The sequence below is a fragment of the Balearica regulorum genome, chromosome 2 (assembly GCF_011004875.1).
Source record: "Balearica regulorum gibbericeps isolate bBalReg1 chromosome 2, bBalReg1.pri, whole genome shotgun sequence".
NCBI lineage: Eukaryota > Metazoa > Chordata > Aves > Gruiformes > Gruidae > Balearica > Balearica regulorum.
This window is the reverse complement of record NC_046185.1, coordinates 91,658,018-91,680,023: the sequence shown is the minus strand read 5'-3', so window position 1 is coordinate 91,680,023 and position 22,006 is coordinate 91,658,018. Positions and strand designations below refer to the sequence as shown.

Below are 22,006 nucleotides of genomic sequence, written 5' to 3'. Positions count from 1 at the left end.
TTTTCTAATTCCAAGGTGCTCTATCAGATCTATAAAAAATGAGAAGCTAAAAAAAGCCCCCTACTGTAATGATTTTCAACCTACAACCCATGGACTATTATATTACTAAGGCAAACTTATTAAGATAATGAAGGATGCAGTTCCATGTAACTTTAGAAAATATACAGAAGTTTTTCCTGATGAGTTGTGCTATTGTTATAGGTTATGCTCTCCATCCTCCCAATATACACATATGACCCTTCTTGCATGGAGGAACCTTTGACAGAAAATTTTCCATCCCCCCAAAAAAATATGTCATAATGAGGTCAAAGTGGAAATTTTAAGGGCTCTGCAAATCAAAGGTCGGAAAAAACTTCATATACACTTGGAAAGAACAATGCTACAACATATTTTATAGGGTACAGTTTATCTTTAAAAATTAGGTTAGATGTCCTAAATAGAAGTTCAAACCAGCAAAGTGCAAAACCAGCAAGTACTCTGATATCAGGTCCCAACTCAGAAGTTTCCTTATAAACTACTCGGGTCTGCCACTTTTTTCCTTTTTTTCCTCTGTGGTGCAGGTACAATAAAAGAACTATTGAAGTTCAGTCCCAAGGAAATGCAAGGGTATAAATCTGTTTTTTAGATCTGTTTCTGGTGGTGGTAAAGAAGTCAGCAAAATAGGTATTTTACCTACCTTAAATACTCAAGACCTGCAACATGCAACAGATGGCCTGCTCTCTTGAAGAGATACTGGTCTGGAAAAGCATGTCCTTGAATAACTTGCATTTTCAGCTGTCCTGCACAGTATCACAGGCACAAAACAGCAGAATCCAAGGAAACTGGGGACAGAGAATATCTGGGAGAAAGAATAAACTTCCTCTTGTACTTACTTGCATATGCATACGCCCCATGTTACTACTGAACTGCACATACACATGTGAATAAACCAACTGGCAAGAGGGATAGCATTCACATAAGTGAAATAATGTAAAAACCTGAAGAGCTTTAATGGAGTCCTTTTTACATTAAATCAAAGAATCAGATGACATTAACACTTTAAAAAGTGATCATCAATTCACAGTTTGTATTTGGGGTTGCATTATGTATCAACTGAAATACATGTGTTGCACAATACATACAAATAGATGAATTAAACTATTTAATTTCCCATAAATGATGTCACAAGACAACTCTGGAGCAATATTACTTTGAGAAGCCTTAAATGGCTGCTGTGTTTAAAGCTTGTGATGTGTTTCAACTCGTCCCAAGATTACCAAAGCTGCATCATTCAGCAAAGCAAACTTGATCCATGGCAGCAGACATCTGATCTAGCATAAAACCTTTATGGTAGAAACAGACTTACGTATCAATTTTTTAAACCAATTTGAACTTGCAGAATAAATTTTACCAGATCAACACATTCCATATCACTGTGGTAACTCTGAGATGGAACTAAGAGCCTTAAAGTAATTCACTGCATCAGGCACTAAACTGTAAGCACCTATCAACCTCGTTTTGCAACTGCACGTGCCTCTTTTGCTCTCTCTTGCATATTGTTACTCAATGAGACCTGCTGAATTTTCAAAGTTGGTACATTCTGAAAAGAAGTCCTTAGACCATCATCAAATGAAACAGAAACTAAGTAAAGCTACTAGAATAAAACTAACTTTCAAGTTCAGATCAATCCACTTACAAATCACCTTGAACAGATATTCAAGATGAAATAATATTAGTCCACAACAGGCAATTCAATCCAGATTGAAAACAGATCATCAATACTTCATATTATTAACAAGCTATGAAAATTTATAGAAAGTATATGAGGATAAAAACGCCCTAAAGCTACTTGGAGAAAACCAACCTATGCTTGCTGGCCAAGAACAGCAGAAAAATAAAAATAACCTATCACCAGATACATAAACCAAATACTTTGCAGATGCATTGCAGTAAAAAGATATAACCCTCACTCCCATGACAGGCACACAGCAGAAGCTCATGAGAAAGATGAAATTACAAGTAGAAAAGAGATAGATCTTGCACCCTAGCACAGAAATAACACACTTACTGAATTGGGTTAAGATATAGATGGACCTGAGCTGATCTCATGGAGATCTATACCAGTAACATACTGCTTTTGTGGGGGGCTTACTGCATACAAAGTCTCAGGCAACATCCACATTAGGCGAATCTGAAAGAATTAAGCTGGCCCTGCACACAGGCATCCGAATGTCACTGCAGTGAACGCTGAGGTCCAGGGCATATGACCTTGGGGAAAGCATCAAACCCAGCCTGGCTCCCTACATAGGTGCTGCAGTGTGCTTGAGCTACCAGAGCTTCCGAAAACAGAAAAGCTAAGGCAGAAGCACGGCACAAAGGTACTTCTTCCAGCTCAAGACCCCAGCTGGCTTCAGCAGAAATCAGAAAGCATCAACAGGATCAAGTTAACTCCATATGCTTGATGTTGCAGCACTGCATTTCCCAATGTGTATCAACTAACTTGCATTACAAGGATTTTTCCATTCTCCACAGAAACCCAGCTTTCTGTTATACTCTGACATCAAGCAAAATGATATCAATCTAGTCCTTACATGGTTGTCTTTACTGAGAGACTACTTAAAGTGTATAAATAATACCAATCTTAATTCTCAAGCATTGTATTCTCTCAGTTTTCTTTGTATTTCAATTCCCGTATGTTCCCCTTTCCAGGATTTCTACATTTATATCAGGATTGTAGTAAATTTTCTAGTTAAGTTTTAACAACATGTATCCACATAGATCCTATAAAGAATTAAAAAAAATATATAAAAAAAATTTTAAAAACTAGCAACCAGAGACCAAAGAATTTCTCCTATGAGGAGAGGCTGAAAGAACTGGGACTGTTCAGCCTGGAGAAGAGCAGGCTCGGGGCAGGGGACGAATCTCATCAATGTGTGTAAATTCCTGAAGGGAGGGTGCAAAGAAGATGTAGCCGGGCTCTTTCCAATGGTGCCCAGTGACAGGACCAGAGGCAGTGGGCACACAACAAAACACAGGAGGTTCCGTCTGAACATCAGGAAACACTTTTTCTGCTGTGAGGGTGACCGTGCACTGACACAGGTTGCCCAGAAGGGTGGTGGAGTCTCCATCCTTGGAGATATTCAAAAGCCATCTGGACATGGTCCTGGGCAACCGGCTGTAGGGGGCCCTGCTTGAGCAGGGGGATTGGACCAGATGACCCTCAGAGGTCCCTTCCAGCCTCAGCCATGCTGTGGTTATTTTTGCCATGATTTCTCTTACTCCAACAGTTTTGTCAAATGACAAAACAGCTGATAGCTCTCTCTCCCCTTCAACATCAAACCAAGATGAAAAAGTACTTGTTCTATAAATAAGAAATACTTATTCTGTGAGTTTTTTACGTAAGAGTATTTCCTTCAATTCAACAACAAAGTAATCAATTGCATCACCATCATGCAGCACCATACTGCAGGAAGGGAGGAAATAAATTGCCTCTCCCCGATGGTGCACTGGGGGAAAGAATTCAGTATTTTCCAAGAGCTTTTTCAGCTTGGTCTTAAAAAAACCCAATCTTTAGAGTTTTTTTAAATTTTCATCCAACAAACTCAATATACTTTGTGACATGTCTCAGACATGTGCATCATAAATAAAAATACAAGGCCTACAACCTTCACTGAATCACTCTAAGTTTTAGCCTATGCTAGAGGAGAATTCAACTCAGTTTCTCAAACCTGCATCTTTATAGTACACTAGAAAACCAAATACAAATAATACATTGAAGACAGAGTTATAACTTTGAACGTACCACAGCATAAGGTTTTACGACTTATCTATATACTGAAAAGAAATTTAAATCTTAGTTTAGTTTGAAAGTATGAGAACTTCGTGAAAAAGATTCTTTTGCTCTCTTTTCCATTAATTCTGAGTTTATAGAACACAAGTCCAGTATTTACAAATTTAAAATTAACAGAGAAGATGGACTGCGCACCGATCAGCTTCCAACACAGCTGATATCAATACCTACTTGATCATGACTTGCTTGCAAATACTAGACAAATTTTTTTATATCAGGAAATAAATCTTGTATAAAGTTTCCAGCAAGTGCTCTCTCAGCTGAACAGAATTTACAAGTCACGTCTTCAGTCAAGAAAAAGATAATTCTCAGAGGAAGAAAAGCTACAGGAAACTCGATGTAACTTACACAGAATTGAAGTTACATACAAGACAGTTTAAAGAAGCTTCCCATGGCTGGTTCTGAAATGCAAAGCTCTAGCTAATCTTATTGCTGTTTCCCTTCTCCATGCCCCCCAAAAACAAAAAACCTCTCTCCTTTCCCTAACAGCAAAATTGTCAGAAGGAAATGTGCTGCTTCAGCACAAAGCTGGCTCGCTTTGCTGAAGCTTTCAACCAAGGCATAGTTAAACTCACACATAACTGAACTAACAACAGCGCCTATATATAGAGGTTCACTTCTGCCCTCCTCAACATAGAACAGTAACTCTGGCACAGGAACAGAACAAAGCCAGGACTAAAGCAGCTAAATTCCCCATAGCCTATCTGCAAACATCCTAAGAGAACAACATCATGCAAATAAGTTACTACAGGGTAAAACAGAACATGGGCATATAGTACACTTGCTACTCAGTGATAACTTGATATTTGCCTGCCTAGTACTAGTGGCTACTAGTCTGTCAGTCTTTGCCCATCAACACCATGCTTATCTCACACTAGCTACCTTGTCATTTCTTTGTGTAGTTATGCCCTTATAGGGACTAACCTGTCTTCTGAACTCTCTACCATTACATCCCAAATCACCCCAACACAGGTATCAGCCAAAGCTTAACCTTTCCACTCACCTATCAGAAAGGGCTTCCAGCAGACCTGGTTTCACTCATTTGACAACCCCAACAGCTGCAGAAAATCTTAAAATGAGAAACTCTGAAGCTACGAAGTACATCTCACTGGAAACTTTTCAGAAATACCAGTGTTGGTAAAATGGAGGGGGGTTTAAAGCAGTCACAACTGGAAAAAGTTCACCTGGTTTCTCTATCAATAAAGCCAACATCATAGCACTATGAAACCTCTCAGGTTTCATCCAGGCATTACTGTTTCCTGGCAGGTCTGCAGGGAACTCTGCTCCTCTTTCATTCAGCATTACACACAAACCTCTTACTCTTTCAACTGTTTTCTGTACTTCTTTAAAAGAGACAACATTCAGTCTCTCCCATCTGCCGATACCAGCAGCTTTGATTACCTATGTATCTACACCTTTCCCAAATCAGGTACTAAAACCACTGTCTCACCCACAAGTCATCATTCTACCTCACAGCACCTGGAAAAGCAGCCAACAAGACTAGATATTTTTGCTTACTTTCATGAAGTAACAAACGAAAGACTTGAGCTGAGAGCAACAAAACACCTAATAAAGAACTAGTCATTAGAACAACAGAAGTTATTTGTTTTCTTCCCAATTTCCTATCTTATTTGACTGCCATTTAAACTGAGATATAATGAAATTTTTAGAGTTAGCCCTGTTCTGCTATATATTCACACAAAAAATTCTGAAACACTGATCATAGCCAGGACCTGCACATAGTCACAATGTCTGTAACTCAGGACTGAGATCTGTTTCCAAAGACATCCCTTCCACACAAAAGCATAATCAATGCGCTCTTCCCACATGGCTTTTTTCAGTAGGACCCATCTGAATTTCAAAGGCTACAAGCAAAACCAGAGAGATACTTTACAATATCTGAAACAAAACAAAAGAATCCCAAACTGTAAACAAAGCCAGGAGCTTACAACAAAGAAGCAGCAATACTTTATATTTTTGTACTCACAGATTAGCTTGATATAACTAGAATTAAGTCCCCAGAAAGTTATAAACAGCTTTATTTTGGAAATAACTAGAAACAATTCATCTCCTGAAAAACATAAATGTAAGATAAATGTTCAATCCCCTTCTTTATGATTTTCAGTAAAGCTACATCAAATTTTGAGAATGTTGAGCTTTTGTAGCCGTAAAGAAAAAAATAAATGGCAGATTAGAAGACTAAAGTTAGTTCTAACAGTGTAAGCTGCATCCCTTCAGGAAAGGGCGTTCACCAAGCATGGCAATCGAAGGGCATCATATCAATTACAACTAAAAAAAAAAAAAAAAAAAAGGTTTCTTCACCCCACTATACTCAAGCTTGAATTATGGTCATATGTATATGCCAAAAAACATTTGAAGCTTGCAAACAGGAATGAGACATTTGAGCCATAGTTTCATTTCTAAATTTCAGGTGTCTCAATTTGTACTGTACTTTCTTTGGCAAAGATGATAGGCAAGGGGACACAAACTTAAATTTAATAAAATGGTGCTAACCAAAGCCTTGTAAAAGATCTGGAATACTGTACGAAGGAGGGACTTCCAAACCATCCCACTCACATGAGTAGCATTAGAAAAGTGGTATCAAAACAGTCCAGCAGATGTGGAGCTGCTGCTGCTACTAAAACTGATGGAAGAAGCTGTCACAGAAGTTTGGGAAGATGTAGCAGGGATACAGGACATGAAGGATGACTGGACACAAGTGCTTGCATCTAAAGGACCAGTGTTGACCCCTTCAAAAAGTGAATTTGCTTCAAACTGGAAGAGGAAAGTTGCTAGACACAATATACATTTCCATGTTTTTCACTACAATGTATCTTAATCTCTGTTCACAGCTGTGACGTTACTGCTGCTGGAAAATGGAAGGGTGTTTTTTTTGCAAAAACCTAAAAAATCCTAGTCATCTGACTATCATTTGCTTTTGTTACCAAGTGCTCTGAAGCATGGTTCAGAGACAAAACAGCTTCTAAGTCACTAGCTGACCACATGATGTTAGTTATTTAAATTCTATGATGCTTCATTAAAATCTCTTTATAGCAGACTATAAAGATACAAAAAAAGAAATTCCAGCATGCACTCGTAGTTCAGCTTTGCTAAAAGGATTCTGTGAAGTGACAATGAACACTTGCACTGAAATTCTCGCATTCCATACAGGAACGCACAGTACGAAGCTTTCCATTGCTCCATGGAAATCCTCAGGCAGCATTCCAAACATACTTCACATTCAATAAGAATTGCCAGTTTCTGCATCCACTCAAATTATCAAAAACCTCAGTGTACAACCATAGAAACTGCTCTAACTTGGGGGCAGGGAGGAGCAGGTGCAAAGCTAGGGCTGAGAACAAATTCTGACTTTAGACAACAACAGCAATAAATCACTTTTAATCTGACCACATTAAGATTTTTTTTTTTTTCACTGAAGCATAAAATTCAAGTGACCTTGAAATGACAATCATGCCAAACTCTGCTACTTTCTACATCAATTCTTTCTATGAAGAAAACTACTAGTTTATTCTCAAATACGTTTTGGCGTGTTAAAGCAAGAGAAAGTACCTGCACTACTCTCACATATATTCTCTGCCAGTCTCCACGTGAGGATCCACGAATGCAGGAAGAGACTGAACCCCTCAGCAAAACTGAACTTTTTAACTAACTTAGGAAACTATTCAGACTTACTGTTGGATCTGACCAGTGGCTTAGTCCTCTACCTAAATCCAGTAATACCAGATGCTTAAGAGGGAAGTTAAAAGAACCCTTGCAAAGACCATATAATTTTCAGCCCATCGGAGTCTTCTGAAATCTGTTTTTTAACATTTGGAAATTGGTATACATTCAGAGACATGATGCTATAAGCTCTTGCTGACATTAACCATAATCAGGCTGAACAGCACTAGCACAATTGCTAGCTCAATGCTAGACTCCAGACTGCACGAAAGTCTGATGGCAATAAATTAAAAAAATCTACTTTAGCTATACAAATATATATTTTTTCATTGTTCTGGATCTGTCACCCTTCAATGCCACTCAGTGTGAACTGCCTTTTAAATCATTGTTGAGAAAAAAAAAAATCCTTTCAAAAGCACACTCTAATTTGTTGCAGATAGGAGATTTCAAGACACTTAACCTTTAACCTAAGGTCTAGCTTGATATTTATTTTTAGCACACCTCTGTATTATTATACTGCTCCAAAGTAAGTTTTAGTCCCCCCTCCTCCCCTCTTTTTTTTCAACAGTGATGTTCCATTGCCATCTCTCATTCAGCAGGTCAGCACAGTAATCATTAAGATGTTCTCACCCAAGCGTACACTTGTCTAGGATTGCAAGAGGTAATTTTTTTGCATGCATAACACCAAAGTTACACGGGCTGCTGTTTTTCTAGTTCTACCGGAGTACGTACGTTATCAATAACTGGAAACAACATATCATGTTAACAAAGAAAAGAAAATGTTTAATCGATCAGATGAGTTGACTGGAATCCCCAAGGAAGCTGCTTTTAATGAAATATAAATTTATGTTAGTCCAAAGCCTCGAAGCATGAGATTTTCCAACATTGACCAATCTTATCATGAAGACGACCGCACTGAAGCTCTCAGTTGCACAAAGCCAAGTATGAAATTCTAAGTATTCATAAACAAGATAACCAGAATATAAACAACACAGCATGAATTAAAAACAAATCCATACCACTTTAAAAGATATTGAAAAGCACTAACAAGTTGAAAGTTTAGATGTCTCCTATTATCCCAGCCATCTAGATACTATTAGTTATTTCCAATTTTTAAGTCTTACTGCATACTGTTGCAGGTCTTCGCAACATCAGAAACTTTTTCTTAAACAAAAATATGGGACTATTTACAAAATGCCTTTAGGTGTCTTAGACTACACATAAGTCTTTCAACTGTCTACTAACCACAACTCCTTTCATTTCAATACCTTCCCATTAGTTCATTAAGTCCTGAAAAGTCAGGTGGCTGGGCAGCTTCTCTCTCTCAAAGCCACTTCCACAAGCTACCTCCTTTTTAGAGCTCTACATTTCTTAGTAGTAACATTGATAAGACACACAAGTAACTTTATTCTAAGTCATCTGCTCTACTATTAAAACTCAAAAGCTTTTAAGGCCAGCTATGTGATGATTTTCCAAACACATGCACCACCTTTTCTCCCAAAAACTATACTAAGCCAGTATATTTACTGCTCTCCAACTCCAAACCCCTAAATGGTTAGCCAAAGACTGCAGGCACTTGGTAAACCTGGCAGCATTAATTTTAGGAATTGTATTAGTTGTGCATGACCTGTGAAATTCAGACCTATCCTTGGATGACATAGCCATTCCAATGCATCAGCAGAAATAACACGCTGGCTCCTGACACCCCATTTTTGACAATTTTTAGACTTCAAATGTAGCAGCCATGGCTTAACACCCAAGTCTTTCTCCTAGCAGCATACAACTTATCTCTTGACAGTAGGCACTAAAGAAGGCACAAGAAATCGCGACACAGCTAAAAATTAAGGTTGAAATTTCCATCCCTCACGTTTCTTCCACGATTTACACATGCATGACCTTCACAAGAAGACTAAGGCTTGATAAGGTACGCAAGTGTGACCAGGGTAACATCGGTCCTGGCACCCCATCTTCTGAGACTCCGGCAGCCCTGTTCCGACAGCCTCCCCCAGACTCACATGCAGATTACGGAAAACGAGAAGCGACGCAAAACGCCCTCCCCGCCCGCCCAGCTTCCCCAGCGACAGGCACCGGCAAGGGCCGCACCGGGAGGCATCCCCGCCCAGCCCCTGCGCCCAGCGGCTGACACCGCTCCCAGACCCCCCCCTCCTGCACCGCCCGCCCCCCTCCCGACTCGCCACCCTCCTCCCCCGAGCCAGGGTCACTTACTGAGCTGCCCAGACCCGGGCTCCCTGCCGCCTGCTCCCCCGAGCACACTGCCGCCCAGGCCGCCCAGGGCTCCCCCGGCGGGCGGCGTGCCGCTCTGCCGCTCGAAGTTGCCCGGGTTGGAGAAGAAATCGCGGAGCCGGGGCAGCTCCCGGCCGCTCTCCAGCAGCTCCGTGTGCAGCTCCAGCGCCGTCAGCAAGAACTGGTCCCGCAGAAGCTGCGCCGCTATCGCGTCCATCGATACCCGCGGCGGCTCCCCCGCGCCGGGGCCCGCGCCGGCCCCGCCGCCCGCCCCAGCACAGCCGCCGGCATCGCCCGGCGCCGCCGCACGCAAACCCGGCAGCTCCTCGGGGCTCCCCGCGGCTGCCGCCGCCTCCTCCTGCTGCTGCTGCGGGTATGCCGGCCCTCCCGGCTCGTTGCTGCTGCTGCTGCCGCCGCCGGGCCTGGACTCCTCAGGCTCGTCCTCCTCGGAGTCGCTGAGGAAGGGGTTCACGCTGCTGCCCCCGCCTGCCGCCGCCATCTTACAGCCCGACACGGCACGACCGCTGCCAAGGCGCTACCTCGGCAAAGCCTGCGGGGAACCGCCGCTGCAGCCACTTCTAGCGGGGCCGGGGCCGCTGCCAGCCCCCTTCGCTGCTGCGGACGCTGCCACCGGCGGCAACAACGATTCCCCCCCCCGCCACCGCCGCCTCCTCAGCCGCCTCCCACTGGTCCCGCTACCGCTTCCGGATGCCAACTCTCGCGAGAGTTCTCCCGGCCAACCGCGAGCAGCGTCTCGGCATCCAGACTCTTCCCCTCCAGGCCTCGCGCCCGCCCCCTCCGCGCGGGAGACGGGCGGCAGCTCAGGGCGGGGCCTGAGGGAGCAGGAGGTGCCTTGCCGAGGGGCGGGGCTTGCGCGCGATGCCCGGGGGGGCGTGGCCGGGGAGCGGGAAAGGCCAGGCGGAAGCGGAAGTAGCCGGCGCTCGCGGCAAGGGAGATGAGTGAGTCCTGGCGCGTGCGCACTGAGCCTTGCCCGCGGGGGTGAAGGGGGTGGCGGGGGGGTCGGTCGGTTCTCCGGAGGCCAGGGGCATAGGCCCGCACCCGGCTCCAGAGAGCTTTGGCTGGGCTGGGAGCCTCGGGGCATAAGGGCGTTGCTGGGGTGCGGGGTCAGCGCCCCGCCCGGGGCCCAGGCCCCAGGGCACCTGTCGGTAGGCCCTACGCCCGAGTGGTGTTGGCTGGGTCAGCGTGGGGCTGCCTGGGGAAGGCCTGGGGCCCTGCGCCCCAGTGGGCGTGAGCCATCGTCCAGTATCAGGTGTGCCTCGTAGGCCTGAAATTAGGGAGGGTGCAAGCACGGGTGGTAGTAAGTTGTGTATCTGGGAGCATGGCGCTACCACTTTTAAAGAAGTGATGTGAAAGTGTTACCTGGCAAGAAACTCTAAGTTGGAGTGTAGCAAAAGGTAGTGAAGGACATTCAGCCTGCCAGAAACTATGCAGAACATGTTGGTTTCTGTTCTGTTTCTTTAAAAATGTCACATTCCTACTGCTAATATACTTGTAGGAGCTGTGATTGTGTAAAGCTGCTAATTCACTAGGAGTGGCTTGCTTTACTGACAGCAAACTTTGAGCTGAAATCTTGGTAATAATAGTGACAATGTTTTGTGCTGAGAGTGAGGTGTTTCAGTGTTTGGAAGTGACTGTTCTGCAAATCTGTTAAAACTCAGAATCAAGACTGTAGGTACAATCTTTGAAATTTACTGAGCTTTACTAATATTACTAGATCTACAAGCAATATTTGGTACTGTGACTATAAGCTCTTCCATTCTTACCATGTTAGTATGCTATAAAAAAATGGTACTTCTGAGTTTGATGTGCGTAAATTTTTGTAAACAATGTAATCAGTTTTGTATTCTGTCCTATCATAAACTGATTTTTTTTTTACTAACCTGCTCTTTTATCTTTCCAATATTATTAAAAGAGAGTAAGTAGTGGAGCATGAACTGCTTGTAGCATAAAGTAAAACAGTGGTATATTGAAAATGCTTTAAAATTTGACTCAGACCACAGTAAAAATAAGAACAGAACTTTTTTACTGTTGATGCTCCGGTGGAATTAGGAACCCTTAAAGAAATCTTTTTTCCTTTCAATTCTGGAAAATTAAAGCATATTCAATATGAGCTTGTTAAAAGTTGATACGCCTGTCTTCTGCCTCTTCCCGTAAAATGGAGGGCAAAACTTACTGATGTCCTGTAGCAGCCTCTAGTGGCGATCGTTAGTGTTTACAAGTGGCTTGAAGCTGTTTAAAGCTGTTCAAACACTACATTCTACCTTACTTATAAGAGACTCATTTCTGTCGACTTATGTGTGCTGTTACAGTAAGGACTTTTTTCCCCTTCCTCACCTAAAATAATGTAAAAGTATTCCTCTGTTTGATATTTCACAAAAGACTTGTTTGGGTGTATGAAACTGAAATATTTACAGATGCCAGACAGTTGCTACAAAATAATTTATGGTTGTCTGGGATAAAGTTAACATAGCTGCAATGTGAAGAATATAGGAAGAAAAATGTGCTTTTGACAAAATGCTTAAGCCCAGTTTCTTATGGTATACAAAAGCCTGTTTTTTTGAGATACTTGAGAAGAAAACCTGACGAGGAAAGTTTAGCACCTTGGGGGATGGCTAAGGCAGAAAACGATGCATATATTTTGGAAACAGCATTATATGGGTCTACTTGAGGGAGACAGCTACAAATTAATTTTTTTCTTCATTTATTCAGTAGTCATTCTGAGAGAGCAGATTCTTCATCAAGTTGTTTTATCTCTTACTGGAGACTTCCTGTTGACTTTTAAAGGACTCAGGTTTTATATCTGAGGAACAGCATACATAAGCACAGTCTTATTTCTAAAAATGGTCTGTCAAGCTCAATATCCAAAATACAGGGGGCTTGTAGAAAGAAGACCTTCAGCTGGGGTTTTTTTGGGGGCTGTGATAATGTATGAATAATTTTTTCATTTATGCATATTTTTTCATGAACTTTTAAACTTATGGTTCTTGAGATGGAAAATAAATAGAAAAAAATCAGTCTTTGCTTTTACTGTGTTGATTTTTGTAGGGGGCTTAAATCTTGAGCTAATGCTTCAGAGTTTAATGAACTTAAACATATGACCAGTTTCAGGTTCCCTCTATGCTGTTTGGTGGGGTCGTACACGTGTAAAGTATGCTTGCTTTCTGTGCTATTCTGGTGCAGTGTCAACTGCTCTCACAGTGAGGGAACACACAGTTTAAGTCAAACTATGAGGGTTGTCGTCTTAATTTAATTTAAAAAAATATTTCTCTTGGGCCCGTATTAGCGTTTGCTGTGCTAAATACTTGGAATCTGTTGATATGTTCTGGTGACCCTTACAGTGAAGTAGGGTAGCTTTTTTTTCATCTGGTTGGAATCCCAATTGAGGCACAGGGAACAAAATAATGGAGGAAAATCTGAAGCAAATCTGATTTCTGCTTCAAAATAATGCAGATCTGTGAGTTCTGCCAACTCTTGCTTAAGTCATCTTCTAAAACTGAATTATCCAAAAGAATCGTTGTCTATGTGTGTATATTTAAGACTAACACCCTTTTTCAAAAGAAACTCTACAGAAGTTATAATTTTTATGTTTATTTTCAGACCTTAAAAAATTGAATTTTGGTGCTTTGTAAACTCTCTAACCTCAAAAATATTTTAATATTCTGCAGGAGCTGAATAATGCAAATGTTGAGACTTATAATGTTGGTAGTTTGTGCTTAAAAAAACCTGAAACTGTATCTGTCCCAGTTTTAAGGGCATGGTTTTTAACAGGGATAACTTATATCAGTAGTTAATAATTACTTGTGTGTTAAGTACAGACATAGCTTTACTTAGAGAAACTGACTTTAGAAAGTGTTTGTTAAATTGGAATCTGTAATAAAAGTAGTACAGCAGTGTGAAGGGGCTCTTGGAAATAATTCCAGCCTCACTAAAAATGTGATAATGTCCCATGAAGTCAGGTGAGGACCTGAATTAAACAAAACAAACGCCTCCCCCCCCCAGTTCCTTTGAATCAAAGTTTGGCTTTGGTTTTCTACCTCTAAAACTATTGTTTTGAAGCATAAGTGTGAACAGTGGATATTTGGAAGCCTGCTATCAAAATCACAGCGAGCAAACACTCAGCCCAAGGAGTATTTTAGAAAACTTGTTCAAGCTTCATGAAGCGCGCATTATGTTTTTGTGAGAATGAATAGAGGGGGGAGTGTTGTTATAGTTGATTGAGGAGGCATAATTTGGGAATAAAAGATATGACCTTCTGTGACACCACGAACACAGGAGTATTGAATTGCTTGAGCTTTGTTCAGCCTAGTCTGGAACATGGAGTGTGTTGTCTGGAAATGTAGGTTGCACAGAAAGCTGTTGTAGAGGGCAACAGACCACTGTAAGATGGTATGCCTTACCATGCCTCATCATGAGGAATGACAATGTAGATGGATGGAGAAGGGAAACAGTGCCCTGAAGCATGAAAATTATCATTGTGAAGTCATTTTTGAATTCTGAGGTCTACATGTACTAAAGTCAAATGAAAAGCTGTGTAGCCTGAATTTAAGGTGTCTTTTATTGAAGCTTTGTGGAGGTCAAGACAATTAAGGCTTGACATTGAAAAGGTCTTATTTATTCCTGTTACTGCAGAAGCATGGGTCAACTTGCAAAGATGTTGCTATGCTGACTCTGTGCTGGTGCTCTGTGCTTTTTGAGGGTGGCCTGCTTTACTACCTTCTTCAATATAGTATTTGCACAGTTTTGCAAAAAAATCCTTATTTTCCTTATAGAGCCTGCTGTTCTTCAGTCATATTCAAATATAAGGGGAAAACACTATGAGAGAGATGTGAGATGGCTTGTGGGTGAGGTCATGCAATAAACTACGGTGTTAGTAAAAGGAATACAATTAGTGTGAGATGCAGGCTTTGGAGAACAAAGTAGGAGTCTGAGGACATGCTTTGAACATGCTGAGTTAGCACTGTTGGGAGGAGATGCAGTCCTGTCTTGGTGCAAATGCAGAGGTTTGTTTTGGGAATTAGACTGGGGAACTAAACTAAAGCAAAGTTATCTTTACTCTTCCTTCCTTTTTTTTCTTGAGGTTATTTTCAGTTGAAGTCATTCTCCTGTCTGCTTGATTGTGCAGTTGTACAGATGGCTGTGCCAGCCCAAGGAAGACGTTTGGCATGGGAATGAGGAGGCAGGAGGAGAGGAGGACAGGACAGCTCTCTGCAGCTGTACTGGCTTCGTTTTCCTTGCAGTATTTCTGACTGTGAAGACCTCTTGTTCTTTTAACTGCTGCTCCCGTGACAGCCATTTTTGTATAAAATAAGTGATAAAATGTTTGCCTTGCTGGTCTTAAGTATTTTGGAAAACGTACTTTTAATTACAAGGAAGTTTCTTCTACAGGTGCTAGGGTACGGGTGAATAACTGCTACCCAGAAGTGAATAATAGATGTTTTCTGTCATCTCAAAACTAGCTGGTTGTATCCTCCCTGAGAGCAGTTACTAAGATAGGTAGATTTTGCCTTCATATTGTTGACATGAAACTGTATTTGATGTGTCTCATAACAGTAATTATCTCTTTGGAATCTTCTACCTATCAGTGTTGTATTGTTCCCCTCTTTTGCCAGCAGAGAGATAAGGAAAGTACAGGTTCTCCATTTTGGGGGGCAGATGTAATATGAGAACTGGAGAGATGTTGCCCATCTGTGTTCTCCAGGTTCTGGGTCTCTGTCTAAGAGTTTTTGTCTTGCTCTCTGAGCTTTTTTTTCTGCAATGTAGCTATTGCCTTTTTTTTTTTTTTTTTTGCAAAAAAAGTTTGGTGGGGAGCTTTCATTTTAAATCAGCAGTGCCCTATATTGCAAAGAAGGAGAAGACTGATTGTTTCCAGGAATCATTTCCTGGGTCTATTACTTATTAGGGTCAGTCAGCAGTTGAAAAATAAAGGTGTCCTGTAGAAATGAAGAGTGGCTTGGCTTTGTCCTAAAAACAAATGCAAGGTCACAGGGTTTCAACAGAGGGTGTTTACAAGTTGATATATCATAAATGATAACGAATGTTAATTACTTTCTTTTTGCTCCTACAGCAATATCTACTAAGAACTTTGTTCTAATGTGAATGTAAGTATTTCAGGCTGCAGTAACTGATAATTTGAGTGGGTTTTGTGGCTTATGCATGCTTAGGAAAATCCTTTCTATGTGAACACCTTGCAACTGTGGCTGCTAGTGGAAGAGTTAAAGAAGGGGTGACTGTTTTCATAAAGATTTTTTTACTAGACCTTAAAGTATCCTTGAGCAAATACTGTATATACTTTACTCCTTGAGAGCTTAAATGCTCCCTTGAAGGTGATGTAATCTATCCTTTTAGTGTTTTTCTACACTTTACAACTTTACAATTGCAAATTTTTTAATAGTTTGTTTCATTTGGTGATTGAAGGAGTTGAATTTTTTTTTTCCCTTTGGCTTATTTCTTCATGACAAAGCAGTACTTCCTGACAGCATGTGGGATTTCCCAGGGACTGGGTCTGCTATGGTGCCGTGTACTGGGTCACACCCGCGAGCAGTGTTGGTTTTGGGGTGCAGGACCTTGGAGAGCGCCCGCCTGCCGCGGATCGGGGGGGCTGCCTGTCCCCGTCCCCTCTGTGCTCACAGGTTGCTCTTCTGAACTGTGCTCATTGATGCATTGTGTTGTATAATGCATCTCCGATTTGGATTGCTTTCCTTATGTATGACTTTAAATGAGGTTTTGGTTTCAGAGGGAAACAACTTACCTCTCTCTGTGTCAACTTTGCTGTGAACCGAAGTTTGGTATTTAAAGATATATTAAATATCATTTATGCTAGCTAGTTGGATAGTGTTCACCTATACATTATATTCAACTGGCTAGCATAATTAAGTAATACTTTTGAACTGAAAAGCTCTAAAGTATTTTGTTTTAAAGAAAATGCTTATGAAAGGGTGGGAACCTACAAATTGATTATTTGACTTCTGTACTCCTTTTATTGAAAGTATTACTGTATACTTAGAAGGTTGTCTTGTAGTCCTTTTTTTTTTTTTTTTTCCCAAACTGAAGCTATTGGCAAATCAGATTCAACAGATGTGGCTTGTTACTATTTGACATAATTATTTTTTATTTGTAATGGTTGATATCAATAAGAAAATGTGACTTAATAGAAGACAAACAACTTCTGTCAACTTTTTTTAAACCTTATTCATACTAGCTTCTATGGAACATACTTTAAACACTGTTTATTTCTCAAAGAGTGTTTTCTTCTCAGTGAGTATTCAGAATACATTCGCAAGCTGGTTTTGCAGAGCTTAATGCCGCTGAAAGTTGTTCTTTTTTCCACCCTTTTCCCTGTGTGCTCTACGTTAATATTTGTGGTATTACTTTAAAGAGTTTGATCCTTGTCCCTTTTATTGCTAAAGAGAAGAACCGTGCTGCTTGTATTGGTGCCTGTGCTTTATTGCTTAGTTTTATTGCAAGTCTCTTTAAAAATATTTGGGGGGGCCTTCACTCTTGGTTTGTCAGGGAGGGCTCCAATGAGACAGCAGGGCTGCTGTGGCAAGCTGTCTTCCATGCGCTTGCAATCCTTAAGTGCCACTTGTCCCTTGACCCTAGCAGCCATGGAAGTGGGTGGGCTGGGTTCTATTAGACTCTCTCAAGTTGATGTTCTTTCCTGAAAAGTATCCCATGAAACTGGTAATATGAAAAATCTGTCTACAAGATCTACAAACAGGGCAAGAAAAAACAATGATAGGAAAGAAAAAGAAGTCCTTGTTTTTTGCAAGAATAAAGGAATCTGAGTAATACAAGACACTCTTGGCAGCACAAAAATAATAAAACAGTCCACATTGAGATGAAAGTATGATCTTAAGCTCTAGAACAGTGCTGCTTGAAGAAGACTTGCTGATAGAGTGTTGCCGAATGATTCAGAAGTCAAGAAATACACCCAGAGGATTTGCACATACCTCCTGAAAACAGGAGTAGACCCCCCAAATGCTCTTGCTCAGTGAGCGAGCTGATTTGCAGCAAAACCACTTAGGGTTTATTGTTGGGTTTTGCTTTTTCTGAGTTCTGAATTTCTAGCTGCCTGAATACTGAGCAGATGCAATGCCAAATTTCTACTCTTCATTTTTTTTTCCACTTGGCTAACAAGTGTTACCAAAGGGTGATGCTCTTGTGTTTTCTTTCATGCCTCAAAGCAGTCATAATTTCTTAAAGAAGTACCCTTGTTCTCTTTCTCAATGCTGTCCAGTTGTCGGTGTGGTTCTCAAGAACATTTTTGTGCCTGGGAGACTTGTGGGTATGATTTCACATGTTTACAGGATAATTCAGAGAAAACTGCATAGTCTGAGATTGGGGTAGTTGATTTGCGGTATGTTGAAGTATTAGTACACTTTATTGGCACCTTGCAGGCTATAGTCAGATTTCTCCTTGAAAAGTTTTGGCAAAAGAGACTTTTCTAGGCAGGCAGAGTAATGTTGATTATCAAGTGATGTTAAAAGAAAATTAAATATTCTTTGAGTGCTTTGCCTCAGGTTTGGATGTGCTTTACTGAATGACATTTAAAATTTAAAACAGATGTCATTTGTTATTATAATCCCTAAAATGCTCAGTGAAGATGTTGAACTTAAAATAATTTTAAACAGATGGTTTGAATTACAAAAGCCACTTCCCTGCAAGAGCAAGTGGAAGTACTGTAGTTGCAGTTTCATTGTCTGGTGGAGCATGTTATACCTCAGTAGAGAAAGAAAATGCAACTTTGAAGAGGAGGAAAAGGGACTTGATCATTATCCCGCTTCTATTCATAGTATGATTATACGATGAAGTCAAGATGAGGATTTGGGGTTTCCTATGTTTAAGTAGCGTGTAAAGATACGAGAGAGAGTTACTGTGAGGCTGGCTGGTAAGTCTCTTGTATAAATTAATTTGTTCAGTCAATAGCTGTATGTGCTGTGACAGCAGGAATGACTTGGTTGCATTTCTTGACTAGTATAACTATTTAAAAATCTAAATTAATAAAAGAATAGGGTGGAGACTGCTAGTGCCATCTTAGATGATGTATAACTGCCGTACCATGCAAAATACTGTCAGTTAGACCACACAACTTCCACTTTGCTCCTCTGCCCTAAGTAAAAGGATCATTTTTTATGTACGGACAAATTGTACAGTCACTACTTTGACAGTTTAAATTACAAAATACACAATGCTGTTTAGTTGAAAAAATGCATTAGTCAGCCAGAAACATAGCAGGCACTCCTGTCTATTTCTTTTTTTCTGTAAAAGATACTTACCAAGGCCATTGATGCTTATTGAAAATGCATTTCCAATGGATTTTCTTCATCTTAACCAACAGACTTGACAGTGTTAGTGAAGCATGGTCCCTCTAAAAGAAATGACTAATGTATCTTGAGCTCCCTGTCTTGACACTTTATTATCTTAAAAAAATATTCCTGCCAATGGGACATATTCCATGTAGTGTTTTGTCTATGTTTTATTGCATATTTGAAGAAAGAAAAATATTAAAGGGAAATGTTAGATTTCTCCCGAAGAACTATATTGTATTGCAGTACAAATATGGTTTTCTTTACCTTATAAATAATGCTGAGAGATTATAACTTCAGAGGAATTTATAACTTCAGGGGAATGCAGCTTAGATGTTGATTACTTTGGGGAAATGAAAGCTGCACTTACTTACGTCAGCCTTCCTGTTAAGCACCGAGGGATCTGATCCAACTTGGGGCTGTGGATGTAGGTTTTGTGACATGAGTTTAAAAAAAATTTTAAAAAAATCTTGTCAGCAAGTTATGGATCAACTTGAAAATGGGGAAGGGCTCGTGTGAAATAAACTGCCTGCTTTGTGTCTCTGATAGTTGAGCTTAAGTGGCTCATTGCAGCTGTCTTGCTCCCCTGCCATCGTCACAGTCTGGGTTTTACTCCTCATGCTGACATGACTGTTGGTGAGGAGTATGCACCTAATAGCAGAATTTTTTGGTATTGTTTTGATAGGTGCAAGTACAAAGAAAGGGAGGGTCTTTTCACCTCATCTGCCACCAGCCGGGAGCTGAACTTTCTTTCTAAGGATTCTGAGAAACCCCTTCTCTAATCTGTGCAATTCACTTTATTTTGGAAAAATAATTATTGGCAGTCAGGAGGTACTTGCTGCTTTTCTTTGATTTCCTAGACTGATGTCTGCTGGTTCTGCCTTGCTGTCTCTCAGAACGATTGCTCCCCTACGCCTGCTTGCTCTCTTCTCTGCTTGTGTACAACATCCAATAAAGTCAGAAGATCTGAAGTCTGCTGAAGGCCCCAGCATAGCCAGGGCAGTGTTAACTTTCAACTTGCTCTGTTCACGTGAACAGCTCATGTTTAACAGGCAGTGAGTAGCTTGGTGGATCTATCATATTTTTCTTCTCAGGATCTGAAAAGGGTCTTTATTTAAGAATCCACGCCAGCTTTGAGTTATTGGCTCAAATTGTTTGAACAACAAAAAAAAATAACTTATTGGAATATTTAAATTCTGACATACTGGAGGTTGGACAGTATCATTATTGCCTTTGTATTTAGTTTAGGAGGTGGTGACAAGGAGAAAAAATACAGAAAGAAAAGAAGAATCTGAGTCTGATACATGGTTTGCTGGTTGGGATGAGTCTGCAGAGGAGGTGAATTGCTTATTTCAACTGTATTATAACAAGTTATATGTTTGGATGGACAGAAAGAAATGGCATGTGACAAATAGGTTGCAACATGCTCCTCTTAGTCTGTTATCTGCAAGACTAGAAGCTTTTTTCTGTCATCTTGGTGTGATAGGCAATGACTTAACAGAATTAAGTAGAATAATGCAGTCAGGATTTGGGCCAAACTTACATTTTGCCTTGTGAAAATAAGGACTGTGAGAGGTAGCGCACTACATCACTTGCGAAGGGATTACCTGGGAAAGTATCAGAGGACACAAAAATGCTTAAGTTTTCTTGACACAAAGATGTAAGATATATTTTCAAGTGACAGTTTGTTTATTCACTTTTTGGATGGCCAGGCACCTGAGGGCAGAGACATTTTTTCACTAGTTATAAATACTTAGATCTGACTCCTTGTCCTTCAAAGTGAAAAGGGATATGTGTGATTTATACATTTCTGTTTTTCTTCTCTTGACAGGCTGTGGCTTTTACTTTTTCATATAAGCTAGTACTTAATCCACTTTTTTCCTTTTATCCTTGTTATTTCTTCCTTTTAGCATGCCTTGCGGGGTTTCTGCCTTGAACTATCAAGCACCAGGCTCTACAGAGAAATTTGCTCCTGATGACCTCTGTAATGGAGGGGCAAGGAGAAAACTAAAGGGCTCTCCTTTTTTTTTTTTTTTCTTTCTGTGGTATCCTGTAGAAGCTAGACTTCATTTCTGTATCTCATGTGAGATACAGAGAAATAGCATATAGACAACCATGTTCCCTGCTAGGGCAGATGCACACACAGTGTTCACTGTGCTTTTTCTGTGCCTAGAAGGCATGAGAGTAGACACTATAGGTTTGAGGGATGTCTGAGCACTGAAATTGTACTGGGTTAGCTGCTCTGTCCTCTTCCCAGCCAGAAAAGCATGCCAGAAGGCTGCTGGGCACCAAGGAGTTTGGTACAAATGTTTCCATTTGCAGCTCCTCCTGATGCCGACAGGCCTGTCAGGACACCTGTGAGAACCTGTTCAGCCTCTGATTCCCACATTGGGCCTGTGGGTTCAGATGGGCTTTTGAATCACCCTGTCAAATAGTGCTGCAAAAACAGAAAGGGGAAAGAAAAGAGCGGAGGAGATCACTGTATGGCAGAGGACTCAGATGAGTGAAGTTTGTGCATTTTCAAATTTAGCGGCTCTGTCAGCTAGCTTCAGCTGTTCCTGCACTGGTTGTGTGGAGGCTGTGTCAACTGCTAAGCGGGATCCCTCCTTGGACTTGTAGTCTGAGACCTTGCATTGCATCTTTGAGAACACAGATCAACTGATGATCCACTCCTCTTTGAAAATGGCGGGGGGGGAAGGCATAATGCTAGAACATATCCTAGGCAGAGAAAAAACAGATGTCCCAGGATATCTACATTGATGTTTTTCCACAAATCTAATTTTTTCTAAAACTCCTTTTTCTGACTCATGAAGATCATGTCCAGATCTTGTAAGGAAAAGGATATTTTAAAGATCAATATTTAGCTTTCCCTCTCCATATGGATGGCACCTCGTGCAAGAGTGCAATGGAGGAGAGATGACCATAA

General features: G+C 40.9%; 2 protein-coding genes across 15 annotated transcripts in view; one reads left to right on the top strand and one right to left on the bottom strand.

The window, feature by feature from the left end:
* RELCH (RAB11 binding and LisH domain, coiled-coil and HEAT repeat containing) overlaps positions 1-10,480 on the bottom strand; it is an 84,083-nt gene extending 73,603 nt beyond the window's left edge. Inside the window, exon 1 of one of the 2 annotated variants that reach the window (XM_075744885.1) lies at positions 9,737-10,480. In XM_075744885.1, the coding sequence (XP_075601000.1) occupies positions 9,737-10,253 (517 nt within the window). In that variant the 5' untranslated portion in view covers positions 10,254-10,480. The remainder of the gene's footprint in view (positions 1-9,736) is intronic. The other variant, XM_075744883.1, reaches the window with a different exon arrangement.
* A 173-nt stretch (positions 10,481-10,653) lies between these two features.
* PIGN (phosphatidylinositol glycan anchor biosynthesis class N) overlaps positions 10,654-22,006 on the top strand; it is a 106,370-nt gene continuing 95,017 nt past the window's right edge. For 10 of the 13 annotated variants that reach the window (XR_012833913.1, XR_012833914.1, XR_012833915.1 and 7 more), the window contains exon 1: positions 10,654-10,713. The gene's annotated coding sequence lies outside the window, so the exon portion shown is untranslated. Of the gene's footprint in view, positions 10,714-10,736; positions 11,025-11,052; positions 11,170-22,006 lie in introns of those variants that run through there. The other 3 variants (XR_012833916.1, XM_075744892.1, XM_075744893.1) reach the window with 2 other exon arrangements.